The 24,176-nt window shown below is 55.5% G+C and overlaps 2 protein-coding genes across 2 annotated transcripts in view; both read right to left on the bottom strand.

Moving 5' to 3' along the window:
* LOC122123821 (lipopolysaccharide-induced tumor necrosis factor-alpha factor homolog) overlaps window positions 1-24,176 on the bottom strand; it is a 55,408-nt gene that overhangs the window by 12,068 nt on the left and 19,164 nt on the right. The window lies entirely within an intron of this gene.
* LOC122123820 (lipopolysaccharide-induced tumor necrosis factor-alpha factor homolog) lies at window positions 694-24,176 on the bottom strand. The gene is made up of 4 exons (XM_042698327.1): window positions 24,080-24,176; window positions 5,356-5,574; window positions 2,470-2,626; window positions 694-893 (listed from the first exon to the last, which is right to left on the bottom strand). Exons 2-4 carry the CDS (start codon window positions 5,567-5,569, stop codon window positions 785-787), a joined length of 480 nt encoding a protein of 159 aa, XP_042554261.1. The 5' UTR covers window positions 5,570-5,574; window positions 24,080-24,176; the 3' UTR covers window positions 694-784.

Here is a 24,176-nt window from a genome sequence, read left to right as displayed (position 1 = left end):
GACCCAGTCTCACGCGAGAGAGGGGAGGGGAGGGGGGAGAGAAAGAGAGAGAGAGAATGTGAACTAGCAGATATGGGGATAGGAGCCTGTCAGGTGGTTGCAAGCTTCCAAAACCAAATCTTGGTCAGAGTGGTGGAGATCTTGGAGTCCAAAATCCCTTCGGGTCTTGGCAAACAAGAACATCAGAAGAATTATGACAAAATGAAGCTTTCTTTCGCTCCTTTTGCCTTTTGCCTTTATGGCCTCGGTGGTGCACACCTGGTGTATATCCCTTTCCATACATTAAAAAAAATAAGAAATTCAAATGAGTTAGATCACTAAAGTCTGCAGTTACTCATTCTGAGAGCCCAGCCCCAAAACTCAGTAAGGCCAGATTCTGTGGTGGTGCGGCCATACTCAGACAGAACAGCCTAAGAAATAAGGCAATGGCCACTGTGTCAAAGACAACACCAGAAAGGCCCACTGAGGCAGGAGAAGCCAGCAGACAGCAGGTCCTGGAGGGTATGCAGATAAAGACATGCAGATGAGGATATGCAAATGTGGGTATGTAAATAAGGCGGCCATCTTAGGAGGGAATCTCCAGGGGCGGTGGTGAACTTGAACCTGCTGTCAAGGTCATGGTCTCTGCAAGTCCCAGGTATGACTTCTAGCAGCCATTTCTGGGGTTTGGAGGTTGTTGGTTTTGCAACTCCACTGCCCCCCAAAAAAGACAAAGAGGTGGAGCCCCTGCAGAGGGAAGACACAGGGCCTCCCCGCTGGGCGGGGACAGGAGCCTGGCCTGGGCCTACAAGCGCTTGTAGGAGCCCAGCAGGGCTTTGCAGTTGGGGCAGTGGTGGTCCACATCCTGCAGGGCGTCCACACAGAAGGGGATGAAGCAGCAGCCCGCCACGCACCTGTGGGAACAAAGACATGGGTGCGTCAGCCAACCCTGTGCGCCTGCAGAGCCTAGGTTTGGAGGTGGGCCGTGTCTCTGCTAGTATTAGGGTTCTGAGAGCACCCATGCCCGCACAGACTGCTGACTCCATTCCCAGCAGCCCCCGGGGCTGCACAGAGAGGTGAAGTCACCTGCCCGCAGCCACACAGTGAGTGTGTGGATACCTGGCTGCCCTCTGCCATTGAGAAGCAGGGTGAGCCAGAAAGGATACTTGGGTTTCAAATGCTTCCTCAGCAGAGGGACCCAGAACTTTCCTTCTACTGTCTCTCCTTGGTTTAAAAGATGAAAGTCAATTTTAATACAAAGATCCAAAGGTGATAAACTTCTGTGTGTATGTATACATAGGCATGATGCTGGTGCTTGAACACATGGCTTCATACGTTTTTGTTCACTGCTGTCTGATAGTTACTTCAGGTCAAGAGTCTTATGGACTTTCTTTCCTATCTGGGATGTCTTTGAACTCCAATCCTCAGATCTCAGCCTCCTGAGTTGCTAGGATTATAGGTGTGAGCCAGCATGCCCAGCTCCTTCCTTCCATCCATCTGCCTGGGGAAAACTTGTGGTCCCTCTGATTTCTCTCCCAGAGGGGAACGAGCCTCTCTTTGAGAGAACACCTGCGCAGACATAAATATTTACAGCCCACCTCCACTGCCTCACACAGCAAAGAGGAAACAGTTCTGAAAGGCTCTGTGGAGGCGCCAATGCGCAGAATGTCCACAGCTTCTCGCAGGCAGCCATGATAACTTAGGTATGAAATTCTAGAAGAAAAGGAAGCCCCTGAGCTGCCTCCCACCCGCCTCGTCTGAGTGGCTCTGTGTGCCCATTCATGGAAAAGGGTTTCTAGATGCCCCAGTGTCTGAGCTATGTGGTTCTCCACAGGGGAACACAGCAGGCCTGGGGTAATTTGTGGGGTGCTATGGGCATCTTGTGGGTGGAAACCAACCACACTGCTCCCACAAAATCCCCAAGTATATATCAGCCGGTTGCTGATGGCTCACACCTGTCATCCTAATGACTCAGGAGGCTGAGATCTGAGGATCAGGGCTTAAAGTCAGCCCGAGGAAAAGTCCTTGAAACTCTCATCTCCAATGAGCCACCAAAAAGCCAGAAGAGGAGTTGTGGTTCAAGGGGTAGATCATTAGGCCCTGCGTTCAAGCCCCAGGACAAGTACACACACAAGAATGAAAGGAAGGGAGGGAGAAAGGGAAGGAAGGAGGGAGCATGGGAGGGAAGACGAAAGACCCCAAAGTGAAGGTTTGGGATGCAGTGAGCATGGTCAGAGCCTGCCTAGCTTGCCTAGGCCCTGAGCTCCAGCTAGTACACAAAGATAGATAGATAGATAGATAGATAGATAGATAGATTGATAGACAGATAGACAGATAGATGATAGATTGATAGATGAGAGATGGATAGATGATAGACAGATGATAGATGGATAAATGATAGTTAAGTGAAAAGCAAGGAAAGGTCATCCCATGATGCCCAGAAGGGGCCCTGGCTGCGTGTGGGCCTGGGGTAGAGGGGGGTGGACTCACCCCAGCAGGAAGAGGCTCCCGCAGGACAGCCAGGTGAGGGCGCCGGCGTTGTAGGACAGCTTGGTGACGATCATCTTGTTGCAGGAGGGGCAGCACATCTGGATGGGGCGGTCGAAGAAGGAGATGGGCTGCTGCACGTACACGGTCTGCACTGCAACTGGTAACAAAAAGCACAGGCTCTGGAGCGGGGACAGCTAGCGAGTGGAGGGAGGGGGGCAGGGAGAGAGCAGTGCCCCAGAAGGGAGAGAGAAGGGGCTCCAACAGGCACCTGAGCCCCCCTCTTCCACCCCCTACCCCCATGTCTGCACACAGATGAAGGGGCAAATGGAAAGTGGTCCATCCGCAGTGTGGATGGAAGTGTGGGCATGGAAGTGGCTCTGTGGCTCAGATGGTAGAGCACTCGCCTTCAGCTGGACAGTGCCCAGGCCCAGAGTTCAAGCCAAAAAGAAAGAAAGGTTATGCAGACACATTCTACAACCTAGATAGGCCTTGAGGACTTGTGCCAAGTGGCACGGGCTGGCCACCAAAGGGTAAGAATTGAGGATATGATTCAGCCTCTGCGAAGTCCCCAGGAAAGCAAGCAGAGATTGGCAGTGGCATGTCAGGGCTCGGGGTCTGCAGGGGAGGGGAAGAGGGACAGAATGGCGGCTTCCCAGAGGACAGTTCTGGAGCAGGACGGTGTAACAGGCCACTGAGCTGTATCTTAAAATGTTTAAAATGGAGCCAGGTGTGGTGGCACACAGCTGTAACCCCAGCGATCTGGGAGGCAGAGGATCTTAGTGTGAGGCTCTGAGGGCAAGAGAATGAAGCTGTACCTCAAAAATAAGCTAAAATCAAAAGTTCTGGAGGCTCTTTGAGGTGCTGCCCCCCCCCAGGACTGTGTGAAGAGCGCTGTGGGTGGGTCCAGTCCCCATTTCTAGCACAGCCTTGCCACGAGCCAAACCTGCCTCCTGCCCTGCCCGCCCTTCGCACTCTGGCTTTCTAGTTCACTCCTCTGAAACCTCCAGTTGAGGGCTTGCAGCATCCGCTCAGAGTTGGGCGGCAATCTGTGGTAATTCTAGAATATTCCCACTGTCCCCCAGAGAAGCCCCCTCAACCCTCCAAGTCTTGCCCCCGCCCACCAGCCACTCACCTCTGCCTTCAGCACAGCCTGCCTAGCAAGCACAAGGCCCTGAGTTCAAACTCTAGTACTGCAAAAGAAAAGGTTTAAATTGATTTTATGCTGTGTATATTTTAACACAGAGAGAGAGAAAAGGAGAGAGGGAAGGGTAGGGTAGGGTAGGGTAGGGGAGGGGAGGGGAGGGGAGGGGAGAAATTACAAAAAGGGAGGAGGAAAAGAACAGTGGCCGATTTCCAGAATTTTTGCTAACAGGTTCTGGAACCTTCCTATGGGGAAATCTTGGCAGCAGGCACTGGCGCTGGTGCTGGGTGACCTGGGTCCCCCCCCCCCCGCCCCCGTCTCAGGCCGCCGGGGGTCCCCCTCAGCCAGCCCCTTCTTGTGAGTCCCCAGTGGGCCCCGCTGCTGCTGTGCTGAAGGCAGAGGTGCGTGGCTGGTGGGCGGGGGCAGGACTTGGAGGGTTGAGGGGGCTTCTCTGGGGGGCGGTGGGAATATTCTAGAATTACCACAGATTGCCGCCCAACTCTGAGCGGATGCTGCAAGCCCTGAACTGGAGGTTTCAGAGGAGTGAACTAGAAAGCCAGGGTGAGAAGGGCGGGCAGGGCAGGAGGCAGGTTTGGCTTGTGCTAGAAATGGGGACTGGATCTGCCCACAGCGCTCTTCACACAGCCCTAGGGGGGCCCAGCACCCCAAGATCAGGGGGAGGGCTGGTGAAGGCAGGTAAGACACTGGGAAGCCCAGGGCGAGGGCAGCTGCCACATGCAGGGACCCCGTCCCCGTGTCCTTGGGTTTGCGGCCTGGAGACCAAGCCGCTCCACACCAGCCTTCACCCCGGAAATGACGCAGCTCACTACTGCACTGATCCTATTTCCTGTGCAGCCTGAGCGCTGTCTCTGAGCTTTTTCACTCAAGGCTAGCCCTCTGCCACAGCTTCACTTCTGGCTTTTTGATGGTTAATTGGAGATAAGGATTTCACAGGGACTTTTCTGCTCTGGTTGGCTTTGAACTGCCATCCTCAGATCTCAGCCTCCTGAGTAGCTAGCATGACAGGCGTGAGCCACCAGTGGCCAGCCATTGGCTGTTGATTTCTTTTCCCCTGACACTGGAGAAGTAAATTCAAGAGTCTCATGCCTGCTAGGTAGGTGCTCTACCAGTTGAGCCACACCTCTAGTCCTTTTCGCTTAAACTTGTTTTTCAGATAAGGTCTCACACACTTTTGTCCCAGCCAGCCTTAAACCATGATCTTCCTGCTTCTACCTTTCAAGTTGCTGGAACTACAGGTATGTATCACCACATTGAACACTGTGTCCTATTAACAGGTGAGGAAACTGAGGTACAAGTCAGACAAGTAGGCCACATGCTCTGATTAGCATCTCACACAACTGGAGAGCTCCTTCTAAGTGCTTGTGACACTGAGTCAGTGCACACCTGGGCACACCTGGGTGTCAGGAAGGACCAGTGAGCAAGGACCAAGAAGCAATTGCCAGAACAAGAGGGCGGCCTGCCCCACGCAGGCCTGAAGCAATTCCACTCCCCCAGGGCCTCCTGCCTGCCAGGCAGGCACTCTACCACCTGAACCACCACCTCAGACTTGGTGCTTTAGTTACTTTTCAGCCAGAATATCACACTTTAGTCTAATCTGGCCTGGGATTACAGGTGTGTGCTACCATGCCAGTCTTGCCTAAGCAAGTCACTTGACTGCCAGAGTCCACAAGCCAGGGGCAGAGGGCAAAGGAGCTAAGGACTAAGGGGGAGAGGGTCGCACATACTTGCGTTGGGGTTGGGCGCAGGCCCGGGCTGGGTGTAATACGAAGGTGGGGTCACACCTTTCCCATCTGGGCCTGCCATCAGCCCCGTGGCAGGCCCCGGCATGGGTGCTGGGGCTGTTGGGTAGTAACTGTTCACGGTCTCTTCATAGGATGGGGGTGCGGTGGGCATGGATGGGCCCACCGCTGCCGCCTGGTAAGGTCCAGGAACCGACATTTTACCTAAAGCAGAAACACAAGGAGCTGGGTAAGAAAGCCGTGTCTCCAGTCTTTTCTACCTGACGAACGAGATGGGAGAAGGTGACTAAGCCCAGCCATCACCGGGGTCCCCAAGAGCGGACCACCATGAAATCTCGTGCCCAGGAATCCCACAGAAACCCCCCCCGGGGCCTCAGCCTCCCCCACATGGGCATTGGCCCAAAGCCGCCATGTTCTCCTGCCTCGGGAATGCGCAGACACCCACAAATGATCACCAAGGTCAGGGCAACGCCAAGATGCACACACACCCCCAATCTGGATGACAGCATGGCGGGGAGGGACATGGGAGTGGGCGAGCTGAGGGGAGGTTAGGAGGCCGATGACTCCTGCGAGTGGAAGAAAAGTCTAGAAGGGGCCTCTGAGTTGTGTCCCCTTGGCACAAAGCCTGCCAGGCGCGATGTCTGGGGAGGGGCAGGAAGGGCTGGCCAGGGCGGCTCGGGTTACGCCAGGCGCTGGCGCGGCCTGGGCAGCGGCAGGGACAGTGGTGGCTTTGTGAGTCTGTTTGTCCAGCCGGCCTCACTGCGGGGCCTGGACGGTGCCCCTCCCCCTCCTTCCCCCCTCCCCCGCCATGCTCAGCTGTTTCAGAGGCAGGGGCTGCTAGGGGCGCCTCTGGGACCCCACTGGAGGAACTGAGGAAAAACACTCCCAGCAGGACCCAGGACACAGGTTAAAACAGTCAAGAAATGCAGCAAGATAGGTGGGAGGTGGATTCTAGAAGCTTCTAAAAGCCTCCAGGAAGTGTGAGGCTTCGGGGGACAGTCCGATGGCAGGGCGCATGGAGACCCAGGTGGGTGGCCGGCCGGTCCCCTGGCTCGTCAGTTCCGACAGAGCCGCGAGCGGCGGGCGTCACTGCGCTTCGCTTAAATCCATTACAATGAAAGAAATACTTCCTTGGCTTTTGTGTCTAACCGTACCCCCATGTCACCCCAGAAGGTGTGTTCAGGACTGCCCAACGGTGGAGGTCCTGCCTCCATTTGCCCCCCTTTTCTGCAATAAAAGGAGAAACCAGAGGAAACCCCCATTTCCAAATGCAACCCAACAGCAAGGCCACATTTCTGTCATGGAAAAACCCAGCTGTGGCCTGGACGGTTGAGCAGTCAGCAGACCGCTCAGGACCGGCGGCCCTTGTGGGGTCTGGGTTGCCATAGTAACGGGGAGCGCTCTGGGGAAACGAAAAGACACAGAGGGGTCTCCTTCCCCCTTCGCCAGTTGTTCGACTTTGTCCCTGTGGCCTGCGAGTGGCCCTTGATTGTCCACCTCAAAGACCGAGCCGAAGCCCGTGTACCCGCCTGTGTGCCCGCCTGCAGCCCGGCGCCAACCCCTCCACAGACACGCCCGGCTGCAGGTCTCTTTTTACCTATCACTGCAGAGACTTGTAGGGTGAGGCCTTCCCACCCTGCAGGACGGGGCCTGGGCTGGTTTCAGTGTGTACCCCAAGCAGCCATCAGCCCCACCGAGCCCCCAAATTCCCCACGCCTCGTGAGCCAACGTCTCTCATTTCCATGCTGCACCCAAGCCCCGAAGTGACACAGCCAGTGTCACCCTAGCCAGGGACAAGGAAAATCCAGCATTTTGTCCATTCCGAGCCCTGGTGACCCGCTGGGCACAGCCTAGATGACAAATGCCATGTGACCCTTCACTGCACCCCAAACCCTGCTACACAGTAGCACCTCCCAATCTGGGAGGTGCGTGTGCTGGTCCTGGGGCTTGAACTCAAGACCTGCGTGCTGTCCCTGAACGTTTCCCCTCAAAGCTGGAACTCTACCACTTGAGCTCTGTACAGCTCCACTTCTGGCTTTTTCCTGGTTAATTGGAGGTAAGAGTTCCAGGGACTTTTCTGCTTAGGCTGGCTTTGAATCATGATCCTCAGATCTCAGCCCTGAGTAGCTAGGATTACAGGTGTGAACTGCTGTGTCCAGCCAGTGAGATACTTTCAAGGTTCATCTAGCCGGGGTTTGGGGTCCAACGAGCAGGGAGAATGGTGGCCGGCAGCTCTGGGCTGCCTGCTACTGGGTATTGTGAATTGGGGACCAAGGTCCTGGTTTGCTGGGATGGAGGAGATGCCTGGACAGTCTAAACCAGGTGTGGTGGTACACACCTGTAATCCCAGCTGTATGGCAGGGGTAGGTGTGGGGGGAGTGGGCTGAGGTGAGTCCCAAGAGGAAATCACAAGCCAAAGGGCCGGGGCCTGGCTCAGGTGGAAGAGCGGCCTCGTGGGCACCGTGTGAGCCGCAAAGCTCACTGCCTGGCTGAGGGAGTGGCGAGGCTCCTCTGGAACCCTTCCTGCCCTTCCTGGCAAGCTGGAGGGGGGCGGGGAGGGGAGGGGGCAGGGTTGTGCAGCAGGGAGCGCAGGGGTGTGGGAACAAGGTAGAATCAGACAGGAAGGAAATGCCAACTTCCCCAACCTCAAAGTGGGGTTCATTTCTGCAGCGCTGTGGGCGTCCTGGGCCGGCGAAGGCACCTCTGGTTCTGCCAACGCCCATCTCCGGCTCTGGAGCCAGTGTGAGCCGGCACAGGGCAGGAAAGTGTCCCCCGGGCCACAGGTGACAGAGACAGGATAAGAGGAGCAGAGTCTAACAGGTTGACAGGATCAAAGTTTCACAGGAGCCAGGGGTGGTAGTGCCCGCCTGGAATCTCAGCATTGGCAGGAAGATCAGAGTTCAAGGACAGTGACTACCTGTTGCTCTAGAGACCAAGGTTTTCCATGACAAGGAATGTTCCAGATGATGACCCAAGACCCAGGAAATGCAATGGACCCAGGACAGTCTGGGGAGAGGTGACTGGACCCCACCAGCCTCTGGTCAGCTTCTTGGCCTCTCTGGGGGACCCCCCTTTTTTACCCCGGGTATGGGGACCCCTGCTCTCACACTGACCTCCACGAAGGCAGGGAAGCTTCTAGAATCCTCTCACATTGGCCAAGAAAAAGGCATTTTCCCCCTGAAATCCCTGGAAGAGCAGAGGGGGGCTCTGGAGCCCCTCCCAAGATCCTGTGGCTCAAGGTCTAAAGTAGGATGTGGTGAGGGCTGACCCCACGCCACGTGTGGACATCCGTCATCATGAACTTCTTGCCACCCCTACGGAAGCCACGGCGACCTGGGCTCCCGGCGAAGCGCACCCTGAGGTTCTGACCTGCTTGTTGCCGGCAGAGCACTAAGGAGAAGCGAGGAGGAGGAGGAGGAGGAGGAGGAGGAGGAGGAGGAGGAGGGGGAGGAGGAGGAGGGGGAGGAGGAGGAGGAGGAGGAGGAGGACAGGACAGGGCCCAAGGTGGACAGCTGCTTCAGAGGTGAGGCGGAAGCCCATCAGGAGCCAGCCTGTGGGGAAACTGAGGCTGGCGACCTCCAAAGGACTCAGGCAGCCCAGTCTGCAGGTGCCAAGAATTCTGGAACAGTCAGAACATGGGGGAAAGGGGTGGGGGAGATGTTGAAGATGAATGGACAAAACAGAGGGAAACGAGAGGACTCACAGGAAGCTAAGAGGTGGACTGGAAGGTCAGCATGGGATTTGAACTCAGGGCCCCATGCTCACCAAGCAAGCACTCTATGACTTAAGCCACACCTGCCTCCTCCGACCCCTATCTCCTGAGTAGCGGGGATTACAGGCAGCACCAACAGGGTGGGATCTTACATCAGGTCTATAGCTCGGCCCAGGCCTCCTTGGCTCACAGATCCCAGCTCTACCATTTCCCATCGATGGGAACTGAGGTGAACTTCCAGTTTCTCTCTGAGCCTCGGTTTCCTCATCTGGAAAGTGGGCCAATGACCCCCCTCGCACTTCTCCCAGGACACCATACACCATGGGAACGGCCTATCTGGGTCATTGGATAGAGACTGAGGGCTGAAAGGAAGGGGGCTTCACAGCAGACATTCACAGGTTAGTCTAAATCCCTACCCCAGTGTGGCAGACAGAAGGATGTCCTCAGACCTCTGACCACGTGACTGTCCCTTTAAATGGCACAGGGACTGTCCACCTGTGTGGAAGGGTCTTAGATGACCTGGATCACCCCATGGGACCAAGGCCTCAGGGGACGGGGAGCCAGCCAAAGAATGCAGGTGGGCCCCAGAAATGGGGAACGGCCAGGAGACCCAATTTCCTGGAGCCTCCTGGAGCCGAGCCCGGGAATGCCTGACTGAATTCCAGGGAGACTGGAGGAGACGCCGCTTCACAGCCGTGGGCTCCATCTGGGCTCCCAGCCTGGCCTTGGACTTGTGACCGTCTGCCTCCACCTCCCAAGGAAGGGACTGCAGGCGTGCACAACCAAGCCTGCCCCCGAAACTGGATTCTGTGTGTGTGTGTGCTGGTACTGAGACTTGGAACTCAGAACCTGAGCAATGTCCCTGAGCTTTTTCATTCAAGCCTAGCGCTCTACCACTTGAGCCACAGCACTACTTCTGGCTTCTTTTGGTGGTTCATTGGAAATCAGAGTCTCAGGGACTTTCCTGCATGGGCTGGCTTTGAACGGGGATCCTCAGATCTCAGCCTCCTGAGCAGCTAGGATGACAGGCCTGAGCCTGGCTTTACTCTGTATTCCTTAAGCCACCTGTACACCCTGCAGGTACTCCTGGGGGGCCCTGACCCCTCTCCACCCCCAGCCCCAGGCCCTTGAGCGGCCCCCCAGGGGCCTCTGCTCCCTCCCCCACCCTGTACCCCCCCACCCTGGCTCTTCTTCCCAGGTGTCCTCGAGGCTTGGGCACTGGAGTGTAGAAAGACGCCCCCACCAGCACCCCCAGATCATTCCTGTCTCCAGCCCCCATCTCCTCCCACGGTGGGGCCTGGGCATGGGATCACCACACTGACCCACGCTTGGGCCTTCCCACGCAGGAGAAGCGGGTGGAGTACAGTGAGACCGCACACAGGCGGCGGCTGTGCGGCGTAGCCCTGCCCCTCCCCCCCGCACCCTTCACTCCTGGCACCTCCTGGCACCAGCACTCTGCTAAACTGTGGGGGCCCAAGACACCAAGGGGAGCCAGAGGACAGGAGAGCACACAGCACAAAGGTGGACAGGAACCCTGGGAGAATAGGAGGTTCCGTGACCCCCCTTCCCACCTCCTGGCCACTCAGTGAACTTTGAGCTAAGATATTTCATTATAAATTACCCAGTCTATGTGGCAGGGTGTGGTGGCTCACACCTGTAATCCCAGTTACTTACTCAAGAGATAGATAGGGGGAGGATCAGAGTTTGAGACCAGCCCACCCAAAAAAGTCAGAGAGACCCCATCTCAACCAACAAGCCGGGCATGGCAGCTCACTTGTTATCCTACCTATGCAGGCATAGGTGAAGAGGATCACAATCCAGGCTGGCCCAGGTAAAAAGTTAGGAAGAACCTATGGAAAAAGTAATAAAGCAAAAAAGGACTTGGAGGCATGACTCAAGAGGTCATTGTGTTCTAGCAACAGAACACAGTGCACGCAGAAACTTTCCGTGTGCATTTCACAACTTCCCTGTAAATCTAAAAGTATGCTCAAATAAAAGTTTATATGGCAGAGGAAAAAATTTAAAAAAGACCCACAGGTAAAAGCAAGATGACAGACACGCAGGCCTCTCACAGAGCACCCACGGGGGAAACTGAGGCTCCAGCTAGGACAGCATATACACAAACTTAACATACATGAGGCCGAACAGAAGTGGTCTTGTGTGTAGGAACACAAGCTTCTCCCAGGCATGCGACATGGAGTCGCATGAACAAAGCCAGAGCGGTGCTGGGCCATGCCTGGCAGCGTAGATTCATACTTCAACGACACACAGAAGAGAGCCCCTCTCCACCCCCCAACTGTCCCCCCCCCCCGCCCGGACTCACACCTGTCATCCTAGCCACTCAGGAGGCTGAATCTGAGGAGTCAAAGCCAGCCTGGCGGGAGAGTCAGTGAGACTCTTATCTCCAATGAACCACCAAAAAAGCCAGAGGCGGAGCCGTGACTCAAGTGGTAGAGTGCAAGCCTTGAATGAAAAAGCAAAGAGATAGTGCCAAGGCCCAGAGTTCAAGTCCTGTACTGGCACACATGCATGCGCACGTGCGCGCGCACACAACTACACACACACACACACACACACACACTCACACAGCATGGAGGTGCTGGGGGGAGAACTGGGGACGGAGGGAACATTTCTTCCCTGCTGAGCAAAATCATTCATTAAATGTGCCCCCGTCCCCACGTCTGTCCCCGCACTTCCTGTTCCCCCCAGGCCCAGGCAGGAGTGATGTCATCTCTGGCCTTTTGTCCCCTGAACTGCCTCCCTCCCTCCTTGTTCGCAGATGATTCAGGCTTCTGATTCCAGCAGCTGCTTCCCGTTGTTGTACAGCCACGAGTGATTGAAGATATTGGGGGGGGGGGGGCGGGGAGCAGCCACAGAACAGGAAAGAAGTGGTTTTTCCTCGGGAGCAACCATCTACCCAGCATGCACAGCACACGGCTCTTCCAGCTCACTGGCCAGCACCTAGGGTGGCAGGGTGCACCTGCATCTAAGGAACATGGCACCTGTAGTCTGGAAGATGGGGGGGGGAGCTTGGGACCTACCCCCAGGACTACTGAGGGAACCCCTTCTCCAAGCCCTGTGTCCCTACCCACTAGCCTTACAGACACAGCTGGCCAACAGGTAGGTGTAGATACAAAAGGAAACTGAGTCTGGCTGTCAGAGGTGGGGCTGAGACTCGGTGGTCCTCACGGTGCCAGGCTGGGTCTTTGGGGGAACCTCACAGTGGGTTCTGGTTCCATAATGAATGGCTGGAGCGCAGCTAGAACATCCCCTCCCAAAACAAGTATGACTCTTGCCAAAAACTGAGAGTTAGGTCCTAAAAATAAGTCTCCAAACCCAGCAAGGCGGGGTCACTCACCACAGGGAGACACACATCAAAGCTGGGGAGGGGGGCCTGCATGGGGGGCAGGGCTCACCCCAACACCACCCAGCCCTGAGCTCCAGAACGGGGGAGGGGACCTTTCAGACTCACAGCCTCTAATCCACCCCCAAACAGCATCTTAGCCTTTTCCTAATCAACCTGTCTGTCCGTCCGTCTGTCTGTCTGTCTGTCTGTCTGTCTGTCTCTGCCTTCTTAAGGTTTGGGAGAAAAATGGAAAAGGGAGGAAGAGATGGGGGAGGAGAGAAGGAGAGAAAGACAAGAGAAGAGGGAGGGTAAGCTCCTTGTGCATTTGGGGCTCTGCACTACCCCAGACGTTGCTGAAACTCCAGCCTGGGGCCAATGGCTGCCCCATGCCACTCCCCCACCATGGGCCCCCAGTTTGCAGCTACAAGCCTTCCTAGGACTTGCACCCCAGCAAAGTGAGGATGTGGCAGCCCCATGGGGGGAAGAGTTAATAGTGCTGGGGCTCAGGAATGACACCCTAAGGCAGGCTATGCGCCTAGGTCTCCTGAGTGCTTGGTCTAAGGGAGCCCCCAGATCTCTACTTCCTTTCTCACTCACCTCCCCTCTCCCCCTAGAGTGGGAAGGCTTCCCCCCCCACACCCCACATCCTTCCTCCATCTTGAGATAGAAGATTCTAGGTAGAACCCTGCTCAATTTTCCTGCTCCCTTCCAGGAATCAGAGGGAGGGAGGGAGGGGAAAAAAAGGGGGAGGGAGGGGGAGGGAGAGAGGGAGGGAGGGAAGAAGGAAGGGAGGAAGGGAGGGAGAGAGGGAGGGATGGAGGGATGGAGGGAGGGAGGGAGGGAGGGAGGGAGGGAGGGAGGGAGGGAATCAGGACAGGAAAGAGCAAAGGTTGACAGGCATGGCACAGACTGTATAGGGCCAGCTGTCCCCAGTTCTCTGTCAGCTAGCAGGGCCCACACTCATAGAGTGAGTTTCTGATGTCAGGATGTGGGGCAGAGGAGACCTCCCTTTTCTTTTATAGAATGCCCAGGCCTGTGAACCCTTGTGTCTGGTGGATTCTGGAACAGTCAAGGTCAGGAAGCTGCCCCCCAACACGCAGCCCTTGCTGGGTACATCCTGGAGTGAATAAGCTAGGGCCATCTGTGGGGCCCTGGAGCCCTGCCTACTTCCTGGGCCCGGGGGCCCTGTCGGCTCCTGGGCTCTGGGGCCTAGCTGTCAGGGCTGCTGGAACCCAGTACCGCTGATGGAAGCTCTATACAAGTTGTGTGCCGACACTGGGGCTTGAACTCAGGGCCCGGTACTATCCCTGAGCTCAAGACTGATGCTCTACCACGTAAGCAACAGCCATGGGTTTTTTGGGGGGGTTTTGTTAGTTAAACAAAAGCCATGGCTTTTTGCTAGTTAGCTGGAGATAAGAGTCTTGGATTTTTTTTTTTTTTTTTTTGCCTGGGCTGCTTCAAACCATGATCCTCAGGTCTCAGCCTCCTGAGAAGTGAGGATTACAGGTGTCAGCCACACACTCGGGACTCACAAGCATCTTTTTCTTAAACCCTCAGCGCACACAGCACAGATGGGCTGCTTGCTTGCCCCGGGCCTCAAGGCTGAGAGTACCTGGGTTCCATCCTCAGCACTGAAAAAGGAGGGGAAAAAAAGAACAATCTGGTTTTATTGTTGTTGTTGTTGTTGTTGATTTCACAATACTGGGATTTGAACTCAATGCCTCATACTCTGCTACTTAGGAGCAGTCACCACTTGAGCCTGGGCCAGGCCTTTTTGCTTCAGTTTTCAGAGTCTTGCACACAGATCTTCCCATGTCAGCCTCTCCGGTAGCCAGGATTACAGACATGCACTCCCACACCCGAACCACCACACACATACCTGGCTCTGAATGTGTCTTTTTTTTTTTTAATGAGGAAGAAAAGCCACATCTTTCCCACATATGGATTCCAAATAATCTTGGCAGCCAGTCCAGCCCAGGAGCCTCATCGTCTCCTGACCGCTAGGCTTAGGGGACTCTTTGAAAATCCAGGTCAGTGGAATCGCATAGAGGAAAAGTAACCATTGCCACCTTGCTCCCGACCCCAGAAATGTCATTCATGCAGGCAGCACTACCCCCAGTGGGACCAGAAAGGCTCGTTGCACACAGGTCTTCCCCCAGAACCCAGAGCCCCATAGCAATCAAGAGAACCAACCAGCAGACGGACCCAACTCGAGGGGCTTTCTGCACCATCTCTTCGTGGTATGGATGGTCAAGGCCATGGGAAACAGGACACTACCCAAAGCTACTAGAGGCCAGGCGGACGGGAGGCTGCACCATGATTCCCTCGGCAGGAACCTGGCTCAGACTCAGACGGTGGTTATGATGCTGGCTGGCCCCAAACCCAGCATAGAGTTTGCAGGTGCCAGCATGTGCTGGGGTAACTTGGGATGGTAAAAACGGGGACCTGCGTAAGGGGATCTCTTGGTACTAGTTTGACATCCTTCTTGCAAATCAATACTCACATCAATATTAAAATGATGTAGCTGGGTGCCAGTGGCTCACGCTTATAATCCTAGCTACTCTGAAGGCTAAGATTTGAGAACTGTGGTTCAAAGCTAGCCAGGGTGGGCAAGTCCTTAAAACTTCCCATTTCCAATTTTCCAGCAAAAAAGCTGGGAGTGAAGGTATGGTTCAAGTGGTAGAGCACCAGCCTTGATAAAAAAGCCAAGCAAGAGTGCAAGGCCCTGAGCTCAAGCCCCAATACTGACAACCTCCACCCTCAACATACAACAATGTCTCTAAGGATCTCACTCAGAAACAGGTGTAAGGAACTAGGTTAAACTGCACTAACTAGGCCTTATCTCTATCTCAAAGCAGAAGGAAGGAGGGAAGGAGGGAAGAAGGGAAGGAAGGGAGGGAGGAAGGAAAGGAGGAAGGAAGGGAGGAAGGAAAGGAGGGAGGGAGGGAGGGAAGGAGGAAGGAAGAGAGGAAGGAAAGGAGGGAGGGAGGGAGGAGGAGAGGGAGGGAGGGAAGGAGAGCAGACAGGCAGGCCTCAAACTATCAGCAAAAGGCTAGGCTTTGAGGACCACCCCCCCCCCCCCCCCGCAGCTGAATGCACATTTGTGTCTGTCTATAAACCTTCCTCTCCTCTTCAACAGATGTCTATTTCAAAACCTCCCACAAGTTAAGTTTCAGCAACATGTGGGAGGGAAACATGGCTAAAAGCACACCGCTGCAGAGAGCTGCTTTCTACAGCCTGCCATTCCAGGCAGGCGAGTGGAGGCAAAGGCAGACAGCAGCTTCTTCACCACCAACTGCACACACCAAGACCAATTCTTCCTCAAAGAAAGAAGAAGTATTCAATTCCCCCACCCCGGAGCCCAGCAAAGAACCAGTAGGCAGAGTTCCAAGAATATGTAGCTCACAGGAATGACCCGGTGGGAGGCGGGAGGCGGGGGAAGGGGAGGAGGAGGGGAGGGGGAGAGATTCCTTAAGTCAAAAGAGGTGGCGGGGCTGACATGCAAATTGTAGGCTCATTTATGACATGCAAATGATGGGCTCATTTATAACAGGATGGAAACCAGCCTGGAAGGCCAGGGAAGGCCAAAAATGGTTTTCAGGAGAGGAAACAGGAATTTGACACCCCCCCCCCCCCCCCCCCGTGAATTCAAATACCAGTTTAAAAACAACTAAACACACACACACATGAAAAACAACTTGTTACCAGAAGCTCCTGAGGACCCCCCCAAAATTTTTTCTTCAGAGGAATATTTCCACTTCCAACTTTGGAATTCAGGGCGTTTCTCTCAGGCCAAAAGTCCCACAAATCAAAGATAAGATGACCAAAAGTTTGAGGTCAGGTTCAAATATAGCAGGAGTATAAATCTGTGGGTAAGAAACAGACCCATGGGAAAGTGCGCTGCGCCTCCAGAAACCAGCACATAAAACCACTCCCCCTTCCCACAGTGGCCACGGATTTCCACAAACACCTGGGAACCCATGACCAAGCCTGCGCCATCCTGGTGACAGTCACAGAAAACAAGGGACAAAAGACACACAGCCACACACGAGGAAAACTGCACACAGCAAGACAATGCCTGTCCTCCCCTTCCACACTTCCTAAAATAGTAATATTTTTATAGATGGGTATGCGTGTGTGTGCGCACACACGCGTGCCAGTACTGGGGCTTGAACTCAGGAACTGGAGGCTGTCTCTTAGCTCATGGCTAGCACCTGAACCACAACTCTACTTTTGGCTTTTTGCTGGTTAATTGGGGAGAAAGGTCTCAACAGACTTTCCTGCCTGGGCTGGCTTAGAACTAGGATCCTCAGATCTCAGCCTCCTGAGTAGCTAGGATGAGAGGCGCAAGCCATCAGCACCTGGTTTTTTACAGAAAGTTTGAAAACACCAGTACATGGCCCTTGAAGCAACTGACTGGCCCCCAAGCCCTGTCCACCCCAACCCAGGCCTGCTCTCCACCCCCACTTTCTCAGAAGCTTTGGGTTTGAATCCTAGTGATTTAACCCCCTAGGAGGGAGAGGGGCATACAGGGCAATGTCACCCCCCCCCCCCCAAACACCACCTAGACCATTTCCTTCTTCTGTCCACATATTACTGGGGTACACAAAGTAATCACCCAGATTATGGTGCTTAGGAGGCTGGAACTCTGAGCCCAAGGAGGCTGGATGGGCCTCAGATCCAAAACCTTCTCTCTCTGACTTCCTCCTGTTATGAGGTACCAGAATTTCCTCTCCCCTCAAATTGGGGAAAGCCTATCATGGAGCCTGAGATTATTTCTAGAAGCTTCCTGGCCCCTTGGTGAAAGACACCTACCCTGTCTGGGAGCCATCAGGAGACTCTGATCACTCTGCTCACAGGGGCCCCATCCCCACAAGGAAAGAAGACAGGTCCCCCAGGAAGAAGCTGAGCAGAGGTTGGCCAGGTCCCCTCAGCCTCTTGTCTGCACCTGTCCAGCAGGCTGTCCTGTGTCAGTGAATCTAATCTAAAAATGGCACTTCCTTGGGCCTTTGCAAGGCTCCATGTCACATGAAACTTTCCCGGAAGAAGTCTGTTACTCGTTCCTCTAGTAACCTCATCTTTAGACACCAAGAGTGTTGGCAGTGCCCTCGGGAAGGGGACTTCCCTGGCTAACACACCCAGAAAATTCTTCAAGACTCAATGCCAGGAGACAACTTGCCTGGCTCCAAAGGGTCCCAGCCTGTCACTGTCACTGCAGCTGAGGATGCGAGAGGATGAGGTAAGAGGCCGGAGACCCAGGGAGCAGCACTGGGCTTCCAAAGCATCTCTGAATGGAGCAAACACACATCAAGTTCAGAACTGATCTGTGTGTGTGTGTGTGTGTGTGTGTGTGTGTGTGTGTGTGAGATGGGTGGCCAAATGGTCTCCAGACATCAAAACCATGTGTGGACTACAGCAACATGGAGTTAAGGAAGTCTGTTTACCCACAGAGATAGGCCACCAGGCTGCTAGGCTATTTTTATGGCAGTAAAGCAAAAACAAATAGACCAAGTCATAGTGCCAAGCCTGGGACTTCCTCCTGTGGGTTCCCTTCTTCCTGCTCGCTGGACAGCTTTGGGGAGGCGCATCTTTGGAGGTAAGCCCTCTCCCCCCTCTGCCGAGTCTCAATGTGGAATTAGGCTGTGCCTCAGATTAGCAGGTCTGTGATTCGATTAGCGGCAGGAAAGCAGGCTCTGTTTCTCTTCTTGAAAATTAGCTTAGGCTTGGAAGGGCCTTCCAGCACCTTTTGCCCCGTGGGTTCCCCTTTTGCTACCCTTCACCCTGGATTTGCCTGTACCCCTTCTGTAGGCTTGCTAAGGATCTTCTGCTTATTTGAACGGTGCACCCACAAGTACTCTCACTTCGGGTTTTCCCACATAATGCTCCCTGACCTACAACCTGATTTCTCTTTTACGTCCCAGAGTTCCAGGGGCAATAGGGAGCTGTACCCCAATCCCCAACCCCCTGTCCCACATATGCCCCTCAGGGCCAGGAGCCATTTCTTCTGTATTGTTTGTCTACAGGACAAGGGTAATGTTATCAGTCTCCACAGCCAGCCCATAAAAGCAAATGAAGGAAGAACAAAGGGAAATATATTTGCCAAAGGCAGGGAATTACTTCATTCCAGTATCTTAAGAAATGGATGCTACATCTCCTCTCCATCACTGAGTGATTCAATTCACCAAAACATTGCAAGGATACTTTTTCAAACATAAATGAAAGCATGCATTATTAATGCCATAAAACAAGAAGTAGAGAGGAGGCGATGGGCCTCTCCTGTAGTAGGCCTACAATGGACGTTTATTCCAGAGTAGGAGCTCTTTGAGATGGCAGTGCCAGGCTGGCGGTCAGGAGAGCCAGGTGCACTATGGGTGCTCTTCCATGCCAGTCCACACCCTCTGGCTCCGGATCCAACTGATAAAACCAAGCCTTGGAGGAATTCCAGGCACCACCTTAGCCTTTCTCTGCAGCCATCTGGATTAGCCCTATTATAACTGAGCCCGTCTGAGAAGCTGGGGTGGGAGGGGACGCAGAGTCAGGCAACATGAATGTAAATCTCACCTCCTTGAAAAATGACCCCAAAGTGGGATCCATGCAGCTGGGGGGGGGGGGGGGGGGGAGGGAGGTACCGCACTTTGTTAAGGCTGATGGGGTGGGGTGGGGGCTCAGAAGGTGAGTGGCTTTTTGAAATTATTTTCAACAGCCAATGACATCAGCTCCAAAATAAGGAAGGAGGAAACCGGCAGGAAAAGTAGAGAAGACCAAGTGGCCCCAAACAGAGAACACACCCACACCCTTCCCCTCCCCGCCGCCGCCGGGACTGGAGCTGCGGGCGGAACCGCACCACCCAGGTGGGAGATCGCGGACCGCAGATCCGGGATCCCAACCAGAGGGCGGGAGGAGAGCTGCGGCGGGGCCGGGCCGCGAGGGGCGGCGCCCACCCCGGCCAGGCTTCCCCCCAGCATCTGCCCGGCGCCAGGGGTGACACAGAACCCCTGTGGCCCGGGGGCCCCGCCGAGGCCCCGCGGAGGGCACGCGGTCCCGGACCCCTCCGGGCCGGACCCGGGCGCGCGCGGATGCCCGGGGAGACCCCGAAACTTCGAGGTGCTTTTTGTTTCGGAATCCTGTGATTCTGAAACTTTGAGCTTTGAAGCTTCTGGAGCGAATCGCGCCTTTTCCTGAGCCGCCGCCGCCCCGACGGCGTCCTCTCCGGGGAGGGGCCCCCAAGTACGCGGCCCGACCGCGGGGACCGAGCCCAACCTGCCGCACGGAGTGGGGGGGAAAGCGCCCCGAGGCTGGACCCTTCCCGGCGGGCCCCCTCCCGCGTCCGCCATCCTCCCCGATCCCGCCGCTTCTCGGGGGTCCCACGGCATCCGGTAGACCTGCTAAGGGCGCGGCATCCCGGGACCCCGTCCGCGTCCCCACAGACACCCCTGAGGTACTCACCCAGCTCCGGCGCCTGTCAACCAGGAGATCTGCGCGGGCCGCGCCGCCGGGAGGGAGCGGGCGGGACGGGTGGGCGGGGCCTGTGTGGGCGGGGCGCCCGCCTCTGTGGGCGGGGCCCGGGGAGCGATGGTGGCCCTGGGGGTGGAGCACGGCCTGGGTGGGCGGGGCGCCCGCCTCTGTGGGCGGGGCCCGGGAGCGATGGTGCCCCTGGGGGTGGAGCACGGCCTGGGTGGGCGGGGCCTGGGTGGGCGGCTGGCGAGACCCTGCCTGGACTTTCTGCTCCTCGCGCCTCTGCGTGCGCTCGGGCCCCGCGGCTCGCCAGCACCCAGGTCTCCCCCAGAGACCTCCTGCCCTGCCCTGCACCCTCTGATCGCCTCCTGGTTCACCCCAGGTCACACCCAGACCCCACTCGCAGCCTGGAACCGCACCCCCCCCCAGTTTCATCCACATCTCAGAGCCCCATCCCCCACTTGTGGATCCTAGTTCCGTGACACCCTCCCCGGCTCCAGCAGCTCGGACCCAGGCCCGGGCGCCTCCCCGCTTCCAGCGGACGCGTCCCCTGTCTGTGGAATGGGCAGGCGAACCCCTGAAACTCCTGCTTGCCCTCTCCTTGTTTGAACCCGGGGCCCGGGCTCTTTCTCAGGCTCCTTCTCTCGAGGCTAGCACTCTGACTCGAGCCCCAGCGCCACTTCTTGCTTGCTGGTGGTTAGCTGGAGACCACAGTCTCACAGACTTACCTTCCCCAGGCTGGCTTGAACCGAGATCCTCAGCTCTCAACCTCCTGAGTAGCTGGGACGACAGGTGAGAGCCATGGAGCCCAAGCTAACATGTTGTTGTTTTTAATAACAGAGGAAATTGGCTCGGGCCCAACCGCTGCCCTTGTTCTGGTACGAGGAAGTTGGCAGAACACCACAGGCCATTACTAGGGAGACCGGAGACCCGCAGAAAATCTCTCTTGAGACGGTTAAGGAAACGACCGATGGATTTTTTTTTTCTCCTTTCCTTTTTTTCCCTTTCCTTCCTTTCTTCCCTCCCTCCTCTGCTTCCTTCCTCCCTTCTAAGCAAAAAGCACTAGCAAGCCCGGGTTCTCCATCTTGCGCTGACTCCTACCCCAGCTCCTCAACTCCTGAACCAACCCCCACCCTGGGAGCTACTTTGTCCTCTCTGGCCCTTAGTGCCTTACCTGTGAGCCCCGACCCTGTGGCTTATAGGGGAGCTGTACAATTGCACCCCACCCTCACCCCTGGAAAAAAAAAAACCCACAGCTGGGCGCCGGAGACTCACGCCTGTCATCCTAGCTACTCAGGAGGCTGAGATCTGAGGATCGCGGTTCAAAGCCAGCCAGGGCAGGACAGTCCATGAGACTCTTATCTCCAATAAGCCACTAGAAAACGGGAAGTTGCACTTTGGCTCAAGCACTAGAGCACTCACCTTAAGCTGAAGAGTGCAGAGACAGCATTGAAGCCCAGAGTTCAAGCCCCATGACCAACAAAACAAAAAAAAAAAAAAAAAACCCACAAAAAATCAACATTTCCAACCCAAAACTTTCAAGCAGGAAGTAAAAGTTACAGGGGCCACACAATCATGCTAGACACAGAAAGGACATTTGACAAAACCTAGCATGCTTTCTGTGATCCGAATGTTCACTAAAGTAGGAATGGCAGAGCTTCCTCTACCTGATGCAGGTCCTGTGACAGCCACACAGCTGGCTGAACTCAAGAGGTGAGAGTGGACCCAACAAGGAGCTGGTAATCGTAGCTACTCAGGAGGCTGAGATCTTGAGGATCAGTTCAAGGCAGCCCAAGCAGGGAAGTCCATGAGATTCTTATCTCCAATTAGCTACCCAAAAAAGCCTGAAGTGGAGCTGTGGCACATGTGGTAGAGGGCTAGCCTTGAGCAAAAGAACTCAGGGACAACGCCCAAGCCCTGAGTTCAAGCCCCACAACCAATAAAAAGGAAAAGAAGCCAGGCGCCAGTGGCTCTCACCTGTAATCCTAGCTACTCAGGAGGCTGAGATCTGAGGATAGTGATTCAAAGCCAGCCTGGGCAGGAAAGTCCATGAAACTCCTATCTCCAATAAACCGCCAGAAAACCAGAAGTGGTGCTGTAGCTCAAGTGTTAGAGCGCTAGCCTTGAGCTGAAGAGCTGAGGGACAGCGCCCAGGCCCAGAGTTTAAGCCCCACAAACAACAAAAAAAAAAAAAAAGAAGAAAGAAAGAAAGAGAAATCCAGTCTAGGCAGAGAAGGCTGAGGACAGCCTGGTGAAGGCCAGAACCAGAAGTGGAGGATGGGAAGTAAAATCCCACTCATACTCTGTATCTGGTGCTCCTTACAAGCTGCCTATTGTAGACTGAGATCCAGAGAAGTTCGGTAACATGGCCCAGATCACACAGCGGGTTGGTTGCTGGGGTTGAGTTGGTGTGTGTGTGTGTGTGTGTGTGTGTGTGTGTGTGTGTGTGTGTGTGTGTGAGAGAGAGAGAGAGAGAGACAGAGACAGAGACAGAGACAGAGAATGTGACCGATGTGACTGTCCAGGGACTTGAACTCAGGGACCCTTAGCAAAACTTTGCTTTTTTGCTCAAGGCTAGCATTCTACCACTTAAGCTACAGCTCTACTTCTAGCTTTGTGCTGGTTAGTTGTTCCTTCCTGCCTGGGCTGGCTTTGAACCATGATCCTCAGGTCTCAGCCTCCTGAGTAGCTAGGATGACAGGCGGGCACCACCAGCGCCCTGCTAGTGCTTGTCTTTTGAGGGGCCCTAGCACTGAATCCTAAATAAATGATCAACCACACGCACCCTGTGATGCCAGGCCGCCTGCTGGCTGCTCCCCAACACTGGGGCATTCAGGAACCCCGTAACCTCATGGCACAGTGGGGAACCTGTGACTTACTGCCACGAAGGGGCTTCTGGGAGTGGGACCAAGGGCACTGCGGAGGGGGCAGCGCCACACAGTCATATTCTTCTCACCAACAGTCACATGATCTGCCTAGCACTGCTAAGGCAGCAATCCTGCTGGGGAAGTACTGTTTCCATTTCACAAGGTACGGCCCAGAGAGGTTAAGCAAGTTTTCAAAGCTCACACAGGAGGACATGGAGGCAGTAGGGCTCAAGCCTAGCCTGCCTGGACCTCACAGAAATTTCTAGATGGCCTAGAGCTGTTGTTCTGTGAACCCTAACACACAGAGGCTTTGGTGGAATGGCACAGCCTGGGCCTGTGTGGCCTGGATCGACAGGGCATCTGCTGCCCCAGGGTGCCTCGGGACCCAGGCTGGGGCTGGGGTACTGGGGATCCCACAGCTCAGGCCAAACTGGGGCGAACCCTGGCATTCCTGAGGTTGCCGTCTTGCATGGCCGGCCACCCGGCCCCACTGTCCCTTCCGGGGCTCCCAGAAGGAGCTCTGGCTGGGGCTGTGCACCTGGCTGCGCCTGTTGGAATTTGAGCCGAACACGGGTGTTGGCCCAGCAGCCCTGGCACCTGGCACGGGGCAGTCTAGGGTCAGCGCCCCTTGCCGGGGCCGGGAGGAGCCTGGCATGGCCCAGTGTGGCCTGGCCTCCCTCTCGCCACCAGCTCCGCTCCAGCTCCTGTGGCTAGAAGTGGTGGTGGCCCGTGCCAACGTCCTCTCAAATTGAGGGGCCCAGCCGGCCTCACCCCACAAAGCCCGTCCGGCCAGGCCAGGGGTCACAGGGGCATGGTGGCACAGTGCTGGGCACAGGCCTAGCTTTAGCCCTTCAGACCTACCAAGGCCACTTCTTTTCCACCAGCCTAAGCTCCTGACTCAGTTTCCCCATGGTCTAGAGAGTCACCGAGAACTGTAGGCTCCAGGCTCTATTTTCTCCGCCGCCCTCAGCTCTAAAAGCCCCTCAGCCCGGCTCACTGTACTCCAGCCACAAACATTTCTGCTGCTCTTGCTCTGACTGGCCTCAGGGCCTTTGTGCCAGCCGTGCTTCATGCCTGGTCTCTCCATGGGGCTCATGCCTTCCTTCAGCTGGACACACCCCACCTGACCTCTGTCACCTCCTGCCTCCCCGTGCTTTTCCATCATTCTCACAAAGCAGCAGGTGCTCTGCCACTTGGGCCTCACCCCCCCCCCACCTCCTTTTCTGTTTTAATCATTTCCAAATGGAATCTTGCATTTATGCCCAGGCTAGGCTGGACTGAGATCCCCCTATCTACATTTCCAGCACAGCTGGGACAGCAGGCACTTACCACCACACCTTGCCTTTCTCAGTTGAGATGGGGTTTTTCAAACTTTTTGCTCAGGCTGACCTCAGACTGCAATCCTCCTGACAAATGTCCCAAGGCC

This window comes from Dipodomys spectabilis, unplaced genomic scaffold, assembly GCF_019054845.1.
Source record: "Dipodomys spectabilis isolate Male_0828 unplaced genomic scaffold, ASM1905484v1 ptg000231l, whole genome shotgun sequence".
Classification (NCBI taxonomy): Eukaryota; Metazoa; Chordata; class Mammalia; order Rodentia; family Heteromyidae; genus Dipodomys; species Dipodomys spectabilis.
The sequence above is the reverse complement of the archived record's forward strand: the minus strand, read 5'-3'. Positions and strand labels throughout refer to the sequence as shown.